The 9,946-nt window shown below is 39.4% G+C and overlaps 1 protein-coding gene across 4 annotated transcripts in view; it reads right to left on the reverse strand.

Moving 5' to 3' along the window:
• The window catches only part of WDR41 (WD repeat domain 41), a 52,914-nt gene extending 47,481 nt beyond the window's left edge, over positions 1 to 5,433 (reverse strand). For 3 of the 4 annotated variants that reach the window (XR_001364538.1, XM_014549976.1, XM_005858059.2), the window contains exons 1-2: positions 5,166 to 5,429; positions 2,798 to 2,913 (exon numbers count right to left, since the gene is read on the reverse strand). Coding sequence is in view for 3 of the 4 variants with exons in the window: in XM_014549976.1 (XP_014405462.1) it covers positions 2,798 to 2,913; positions 5,166 to 5,216 (167 nt within the window). In the remaining variant the exon portion in view is untranslated. Of the gene's footprint in view, positions 1 to 2,797; positions 2,914 to 5,165 lie in introns of all 4 variants that reach the window. The other variant, XM_014549987.1, reaches the window with a different exon arrangement.
• Positions 5,434 to 9,946: the final 4,513 nt, after the last annotated feature.

A 9,946-nucleotide genomic window follows, 5' to 3' on the forward strand; every position in this document is an offset into this window, starting at 1 on the left:
AGGATGTCCGACTGCAGCTTAGGCCTGCTCCCCGCTGGCAAGTGGACATCCCCCGAGGGCTGCCGGGCTGCCAGAGGGATGTCTGATTGCCATCTTAGGCCCATTCCCCCGGGGAGCAGGCCTAAGCCAGCAGGTGGTCATCCCCTGAGGGGTCCCAGACTGTGAGAGGGCACAGGCCGGGCCGAGGGACCCCCCACCCCTTGAGTGCACAAATTTTTGTGCAGCAGGCCTCTGGTTCTATATAATAAAAGCCTAATATGCAAATTGTCCCTACGGGCGGGAGTTTGATCGATGGGGAATTAGACATGCACTGACCACCAGGGGGCGGTGCAGAACATGGCGGGTGTTGGCAATGCAGCATTGGCAGCATGCAGCAGTAGAGGCGCTGCCAGCCCCAATGAGCCCTCATGAGAGCGGGACCACAGCAGGATGGTGGAGCAGGTGAGCGGGCAGCGCCAGGCCAAGGCAGCTGCGAGGGGAGGCCCCGGCCAGCGACGGCGACAGGCAGCTGGGGGAAAGCAGGCCCCAGTTGGAAGCCAGCAGCACTGGGCCTCTAGTTGTATAATAATTTGACTGGACTCTGTCCATGGTTTCTAGGAGGAAGCTGGGCTCCTCAGACCTGACCAGAGTTTGTACTAATGAGGTGACTCAGGGTGAGCCCCTGACAGTTTAAGGATGGGAGCTAGCCATATAGAAAATATGAACCATGAAATTAGAGGATTGGGACTTTGAGCCATAGATACCAGCCTGACCTCAAAACTGGGTTAGGAAAAGAGGCTAGAAATTGCATTTAATCAAGTGGTAAATTATTTAATCATTCCTATATATGAAACCACTACAAAAACTCTGAATGCTCAAAGTTTGAGTGAGTTTTCTCGTTGGTGATACACACAGGTGCTGAAGGGTGATGGATCCTGAGGAATAGAGTTTACATTTAGGATCTCCCAGACCTTGCCCTATTTCATTTGGCTGCTCCTGATTGTATCCTTTATAATAAAACTGTATAGTGCTTTCCTGAGTTCTGTCAGTCATTCTAGCAAATTATAAGGGGGAAGTGGCAATGTATAGCCAGTTGGTCAGAAGTGTGGGTGGCCTGGAAACCCTGGAGATTGCAGCTAGAGACTAAGGTGAGGGAAGTGTTGTGCAGGACTGTGCCTTAACCTTTAAAATCTGACCTAACTCCAGGTAGTGTGAGAATTGCGTTGCACATGGGGAAAGCAATTAAATACCAAAGACATAAGAAAAGCAGATAATATGCATATATGGACACAGACAATAGAGTGGTGAAGGCCTAGGAGGGGCTGGTGTGGGATGGAGAGAAAAAAAGAAGGGAAAATAAATATAAATAAAAACTGAAGGATAAAATAAAATAATAAAAAAAGAAAAGCAGAGAGAAGACAGGTTAACAGACAACAGAAGTGATAGTCATAATTAGGAATAATCACAGAAGCAGTCACCCATGGAATAAAAAATGAAAAAAAAGCCCGGCTTGGCTCAGTGGCTGAGCATCGACCTATGACCCAGGAGGTCACAGTTTGATTCTCGGTCAGGGTACATGCCCGGGTTGTGGGCTCAATCCCCAGTGTGGGACATGCAGGAGGGAGCCAATTGGTGATTCTCTCTCATCATTGATGTTTCTCTCTCTCGCTTCCTCTCCCTTCCTCTCTCTGAAATCAATAAAAATATATTTTAAAAAAATGAAAAAAGAAAAACCACACACACACACACACACACACACACACACAAAAGACAGTATTAAAGGCAAAAGAGACAATTAGAGGTGATAATGGAAGAATTGATAGGGACAACACAAATGGGGTAAGGGAGTTAAGATGACAAGCTAGTTAATAGTCTGGGGACTCATTAATTCATTAAAAACTACCTATTAATTGCCTGCTACATGTTAGACACTGTGCCAAGTACTAAGGATATGTAATGAACAAGAAAAACATAGCTCCCACTCTCATGAGGTTTACATTGTAGAGGGAAAGATAAATGTTAAATTGTGTAATTGTTATTGTGATACTTGCTACATAGGATAAGGATATAATAAGGGTTTAATAAACAGATCAGTAATAAGATAAATCTATAGTCCTAACACCTACACACCTTTATCTCTATTTGCAAATATTATGTACCAAAGTAGTACAGAATAATGTGCTTTTTTAAATTTTTAATTATAGTTGATGTACAATTTTATTAGTTTCATGTATACAACACAGTGACATTTATATATCTTCTAATGTGATCATAATAATTCTAGTAACCATCTATCACCATAGTTATTATGATATTATTGAATCTATTCCCTTTGCTGAATAATACTAGTTTTAAAGGGGTTTCATCAATAACAAAAAATTCAGATGAAATACTTACCTCACCTTCTACTAAAAATATTACATTCCCTTAACTATCTAATACTTAAATATTTCCCATATTTCTTTGTCAAATTTAGGTTCACCTTAACATACAGTTATAACCCCACTCAAATTTTAAAGTCATACACTTCCTAAAAAACAAACAACAACAAAAAACCACCAACAAAATTTGAGCTGTCAAAAAAAAACACCTCAAACAAAATAAGGATCAAATCATCAGATAAGACACCCTGACTTCTGAGCAAAAAAGACTTCGGATATGCATTTCATCAAGATTCAGAGGTCAGTTTCTACTAAATGTTGCTAATGATCAGTTTTGAGATTTTTAGAAAAGATGGATTAATTCTGAAGTTTTTGATATAAAATTCCCTAAGAACTCTTTCCAAACAATAGTTAATTGGATAACTAGAATTTCTTACCTGCAGTCATCTAACCGTACCAGAAACCGTACAATATCATGGTGAGCTTTCAGTACAAGCAGTTCAGTGTAGGGGTTCTGGGTTTGTTCTTCACCTATTGTCTGTAAAGCAGACTTCTTGTATTGGAAAAAAAGCCAAAACAAAAGAGAAAGAGATAAAATGATTTATGATAAAAGGCATACTGCAGTAAAACTGCATGGTATACATCTAAAAATATAAGATTTAAAAACATGTTCTCATACTACATAAAGGGTGGGGCAAAAGTAGGTTTACAGTTGTTGGTATGGAAAATAATAAACAATAATACAAGAATAAACTCTGTGTTTCGTATACTCACAACTGTAAACCTACTTTTGCCCCACCCTGTATTATTTCCCCTAATATCAATTGACTGCCAATTTAACACAAAACGTTTTTCTTACCACAAATCCACACCATAAATTTTTGTATTTTCAAGTCACAATAAATTTAGAAAAAGGGCAAATTTTATTCTATCAAATTATATTTCAATAAACCTGACCTAAAAAATTAATGGGCTAATCCAACTCAATATTTTAAAATGGGTGTTTCTCAATTGAAACTTGGCAGAAACAAAACTGCAGGTCAAAGGGGTAAAATATAAAACAGACTAAAGTAGTGCCTAAGCCCATTATAGGCACTCATTATATGTTTGCTGAATAAAGGAATTAAATCATTTAGAGTCAATGAATTCAATGAAATCAACTTTGAAAAATAACATTGATAAAGATAATTACTAACATTTACAAAGTATTAGGTGGCATCCCATATGCCAAACACTGCAAAGCACATATAACTGGATAACTCTGTAAGGTAGGTCTTATTAACCCCATTTCTGTAGTCAAACCCACTACAATTTTAAAAAAAACCTCTGTTCTTACCCTCTAAACTGCAGTTTTTTTAAACTTGACACTATTGACATTTTGGACCAGATAATTCTTTGTTGTTAAGAGCTGTCCTGTACACTGTAGGATGCTCAACAGCATTCCTAGTTTCAAATATTAGATGTCAATAGAAATTCACCCCACCCCAAACTGTGACAATCAAGAATGTCTCCAGACATTGCCCAATGTCCCCTAATGGGCAAAATTATCCCAGCAGAGAAACACTGCTTAAATTAGAAGCTTAGATTCAAAGTTCTTGCACAAATTAGGGCAAATCATTGCTTCAGATAATGTACAAATTCACTGCAGTTATAAAACTGAAATACTTTTACATGAAGAAATATATAACTTAACATGCATGTTCCCAAAAAATTCGCCCCAAAGCAGTAATTTTTTTTATTTATTGCATCGCCCTTTTAGCAGTGAAAATCAAAAGTGAGAATTCTGAAAACTATATACTACTTTCCCCAAATGAAAGCTTGTCAGGTATCGCAGAATTAGTTAATCAAATTCTATGATTCATCAAATAATGAGGCTTATACAGAATTGTCATATATATCCTATGTGGACTACTCAACTTTCCACAATTCTCCTATAATCTTTAGGATTTCAGCCTATCTTAAATACACCTAATTTCAAATAAGAAATGCTTTTTTAAAAAATAGAGAATAAGCTTCAAGTGCAAAGATATGAGAAAGTTAAGACTGAGAAGCAAGATTTCTGGATTTACAACAATCCAAGTTTCCTATTTTTAGTAGTAAAAACATATTTTCTATGAGAAATAAAAGGGAATTCAGCACAAATTATATTCTTGGGTGGCATATGAAATAAATTCCAGACCTCAGTATTTTTAAGTTCCAAAACTTTTATATTCGCAACATTTCAAATATAAATCTCATTACAGTCTACTCAATTATTCAGTCCCATGAAGAAAGCGTTGACTATGGAATCAAAAATAGCAATTAATTAGGAAATCATTTTCTTGACTTTGAAGCAAAATATTAATTTAAAAAGTTAATTATATCTTTTGGGTTCATGTATAAAAACTCAAATCAACTTTATACTTCCTGAGCAATTTGGGGAAGTGACACCAAGTAAACGAAAAAATGTAAAGTTGCAGTCACCACTTGTTTCTAGTACGTAGGTCAGATACTTTTTTAAATGGATATGAGACTTAAGTAGGGAGACTAGCTGAGTCTCCTTGAGCCCGCTGCTGAACCACATCAGCTTCAGTTTTCTCACCTTTTGGCACAAAGACACTGTATTTAACTCAGGGTCTTAGGAGAATCAAAAGTACAATGTAGCAGCAAAAAGGGGTGCCCCTCCCCCAACCCAACCTCCTCCGCCCGAAACCTGGCCTCACAGCATGCAAGCCCCTCCTCCAACAGGGTCATTGTTTCTAGACTCAGGATCCCAGCTCCCACAGAAGCTTCCGCCAGGCAGGCAGGCTCCACCCAGGGGTTTACCTCTGCCAGTCCCTGAGGTTCTCGGCTTCCCCCGATCAGCCATCGCAACATCAGGGTAAGGCCTCTTGCCGGGCCCAGGTCACAGTCAGCCCGAACTCTGCACTGGCCTCTACCTCCTCCTACTTCTCAGGAGCAGAGAGCAATGGAGCTGCTAACACTTTGCCGCCCCAGAAATGCCCACAGAACGTAGTAGTGCAAAGGAGAATCCACAGAAGCAGGAAGATATTTGTCCCCCAGGCGCTGCCGTACCCGCCACAGAGGCTTGGTTTGCGGTAGCCACTAGAGGAGCTGTAGCCCAAAGCTGGTGGGGTAGGGGCGAGGCTTCAAAGGCTCTAAGTGAGCAGGCGCAGGGGCGTTGCCCACTTTGCACGCTGAGCTTGGGTAGCTTGAGCGGCCCCTGGTGGATGCGTATGGCACAGCACCTGAGTCCGGCGAGCAAGTGCTTACCAATTAATAGTCCCCTCGCACCCTTACTTGGCTGGGGGACCAAGAAACTCTTCAATAGTTGGCTGCAGAAGGGGCCTCCACATCCGGACTAATCCAATAATAAACCCGGCCAACATTTTGTGTACTGTAGTACAGATACTGTTCTGAGGCTTTACATAAATCCTCACAGTAGCCCTATAGTCCCTGTTTTATAAAGAAACAAACTCGGAAAGATTAGGTAGTTTGTCAAAGGCTAACAGCTAGGAAGTGGATACACTGAGATGGGTACCCAATCTCCAAACTCCAAAACTAGTGCTCTTGACTACCCTGTACTGTCTAACCCAGAATATCCCTAAAGAATAGAGGACATTTCATCACTCCATTTTGACTACTAGACTTTCTTAGGTAGTCAAAGGGCTACGGTTCTCTACTCTGGCTGCATATCATAATTACCCAATATGTATTTTGAAAAATATATATTCCTGGCTTCTACCTGGATTCATTAAAACAATCTCTATGGTTAGAACATAAGAATCAGGGTTTGGGGAAAATTCCTCAGGTGAGTCATGAGTAGCAAGGTTTCCAAATCACTGACTTAGGAACTACTTATAAATAGGCCTGTAAATGTTCATACATATATTTGTACATGTGATTGTTAGGTTCAAATCAGGATAGTAGCAGTAAATTCTCAGAGAGAACCTAATACAAGTGTCCCAACCAATACATTAATTCAACAAACATGTATTGGCCACAGATGCATAGAGATTAAAAAAGTAATCACATAAAATTGCTACTTTTTGGATCAAGGCAGAATATGCTAGATACCAATAAGAGAAGGCTATACTTTCTACTTTAATGTATATTGGTTATGGGCAGTTTCCCAATCTAATTGACAGTCCCTAGGGAACTGGGATCTCCTATGATTCATCTTTGTATTCATTTTGAATGCACTTGACAAAGGAACACTCCCAAGGGTCAGGAGAAGATTGCCCCAAATTGCAGCCTGCATGCAGTTGAAGAAAGACTAAAAGAGTAGAGACTAGCCCCTGGACAAGGGGGATTCATCTTTCGTAAAACAAAACCCAAGAACATCAGGATTTTAGTCCTGGGAGGATAAACTTCAAGTGAGGCAACATGGTTGCCAGGTAGCCTAAATTTTATCCTGATTTTCCACATTATTTAGGGGTTTGCCCACTCCCTCATTACTCTGATCTAAGGAACACTCTTCTGGTCTTTAAATCACTGGTCCAGTGGTGAATAGTTTCTCCCTTGGTTCCTTTTAGTACAGCCGAGAAAGAACCTTATATAAGATCATACTAGACCTCAGGGAAGCTCAAGGAGTAGGAAGCATCAGGAATCCATTCCTCCACCTAGATGACAACAATTATACTGTCAGAAACTGTGTGGACTATTTTGGAACTCTGAAGTCTATTTAAAAGCTTGCAGCTTGCAGGGGAAATCTTGGCTAGCACAGGTTCTGGCCAGCATTGTTTCAACCCTAACTGACTGAAGCTGCTTCCAGGGGATTTAAAGAAATAGCATGTTTGGGGGTTTTTTCCCTACTGCCTTTTTCCCCCTCTAAGGAGCCAGACATTTTAAGGATTAGGACATTCAAAAGCAACCACATGTACAGAAGAATTTAGAAAGTAACCACACGTGCCCAGCAAAAGACACAGACTCAACTATGACCTAAGGAGACCTTTCACCTCAGACTAATCCCCACCACTGAGACACCTTTCAACAATCAAAAAATAAATAAAATAAAAACCAGCAAATTCTGGGGAAGAGGGACTGAGAAAGAAAAAACAACTCAGCAATAAAAGTAATAAAAGGGTATATCACTACAGACCCTATAGACATTGAAATAATATTATAAATTATACATGAGTTTTAAGCTCAAATGGATAACATAAATAATTGTATAACCATTAACAAAATTGGATCCAGTTTAAAATGGTCTGTAAAAGAAACTTTCAGGCCTGGATGGCAATACTAATGAAAATCCCGGGAGGATTTCTTATATACAATATGCTTCTAAAACTTATAAAAAGGACAAAGGAACTAGGATATACTGTGAGACATTGTGTTAGAAACCTAGAATACTACTCAAAACTTTAAAATTTTAAAAATAAATAAAATTATTTTAAAACCTTATAGTACCTGATCTCAAGGAACTTAGATTTTAGATTAGCATTGAGAACATTTTTCATTTATAGAAGAAATAACTGAAGTATAACAAATGATCCCATACAAATTAGTATTGATTAAATGTAAGGAGTAAGTTCTAAAGAAATCTGACTTTAAAATAATCATCAGTGTTCTAGAGATTGGTTACACAATAATGTGAATGTACTTAACATTACTTAACTGTACATTTCATAATGGCTTACTTGGTAAATTTTATATTATGTCTAAAAACATTAAAATGGGGAGTGATGTAATTAGCATGGCAGACCAACAGTTTTTTATGGACTTCCCTCAAAGACCATTGATTTAGACAACCACCCATGGAGGAGAGTGCCTTTGTGGAACTCTGGGAGTCCAGCATAGAAGCCCCAGCATACTAATGGAGCAACAACATCCAAGATTAGATGCATTCAACAGGGGAGGAAAAGCAGTTTCACTTTGTCCACATCACCCCTCTCCCAAGGTAGAATAGCTCAGTGCCAAAAGAGATCTTCTTGGCCCATGATTACTTTCATGGGGAAAACTGAGATCATCTGAAGAATTCCCAGCTGCCTCAGCTGTGCAGGAAATCACCAAAGGGAACCACTTCTTTCTCACCCCATCCAGAATACTGAGATGTATGACACAACTGGGGAGTGGCTGGGAGAACAGCAGCCATGGCTCTCAGAGGGCATCAAAGGAATATGGATCCTACTAACTGCTTCATGCACTGAATCAGGAAGCCCACCAATGAATTACAGGAAATGTGTAACCGATGGATCCCCCAAATTGGCCCATGGGCACTCCCAATGCTCTGCACACCTCACCCACACCCTACAGCTGGCTTTCTCTACATGCATGCCACTGATAGTGGTGAGAGTAAGGCTTTTCAGACAGTTGGTGAGCATGTGCAAAAAGCCTGCTTGACTACAGAATTGGGAGAAAGCACTTCAACTTGAGCATTCAGCACTGTTCAAGAGAAAATAAACAGGAGGCTGACAACATACAGTCTGGCTTTGCAGGATCAAGAGAAAGCATACAATCTTCAAGTATCCCCCAACCCAAGAGGAAACAAAAAGTGTGGAGCACAAGTATACGTAGAAAAGATTAAAGAAAGCCTCAGAATCCCTAACAAGGCTGTCAGAAAGTATTTTTCTCTGAAGCCAGTCAGTAAAGCCTACAGGAGGGGACTCCTTCAAATAAATGCAAGGACAGCAACACAAGACCAAGGAACATGAAAAATGAAATATGACACCACGAAAAGAACACAATAATCTTCCAGTAACTGACTACAGGAAATGAAGATTTTCATTTGTCCAATAAATAATCCAAAATAGTTGTTTTATGGACGGAAGTTCAATGAGCTACAAGAAAACACAGAAAGACAATTCAACAAAATCAGGAAAACAATACATGAACAAAATGAGAAGTTTAACCAGGAAATAAAAATTATTTTTTTAAATCCAAACAAATTCTGGAGCTGAAAATAAAATTAATAAAATTAAATAATTAATATAGAACATCAATGACAGGATCAAGCAAAAGAAAAAAATTGTGAGGTAGAAGACAGATCATTTGAAATTATTTAGTCAGAGAAGAACAAAGCAAAAAGAGTAAGAGTATAGAAAGCCCTTGAAAACTGTGGGATGCCCTTAAGAGAAACAGTGTACATATTATTCCAGTCCCAGAGGAGAAGAGAAGGAAAAAGGAGCAGAAATCTTTAAAATATAATGGCTAATGCCCTGGCCTGTGTGATTAAGTGGGTTGAGCATCATCCCATACACTGAAAGGTTGCTGGTTTGATTCGTGGTCAGGACACATGCCTGGTGGGGTGCATACAGGAGGCATCCAATCGATGTTTCTCTCTTTCTCTTTCTCCCTCCCTGTCTCTCCCTCCTTCTCTGTCTCTCTCTCCCCCTCATCTTCTTTCTCTCTCTCCTTTTCTCTCTAAAATTTATAAGAAAAAGGAGTTCATCACCACCAAACCAGTATTACATAAAATGTTAAAGGGTCTTCTTTGAGAAGAAAAAAAGATTTTAAAAAATATGAACAATAAAATGGCAATAAATATATATCTGTCAACAATTGAATCTGAAAAACAAAATAAAGCCCTAACCAGTTTGGCTCAGTGGATAGAGCGTTGGCCTGTGGACTCAAGGGTCCCAGGTTCGATTCCGGTCAAGGGCATG

This window comes from Myotis brandtii, unplaced genomic scaffold (assembly GCF_000412655.1).
Source record: "Myotis brandtii unplaced genomic scaffold, ASM41265v1 scaffold115, whole genome shotgun sequence".
NCBI classification, from domain to species: Eukaryota; Metazoa; Chordata; class Mammalia; order Chiroptera; family Vespertilionidae; genus Myotis; species Myotis brandtii.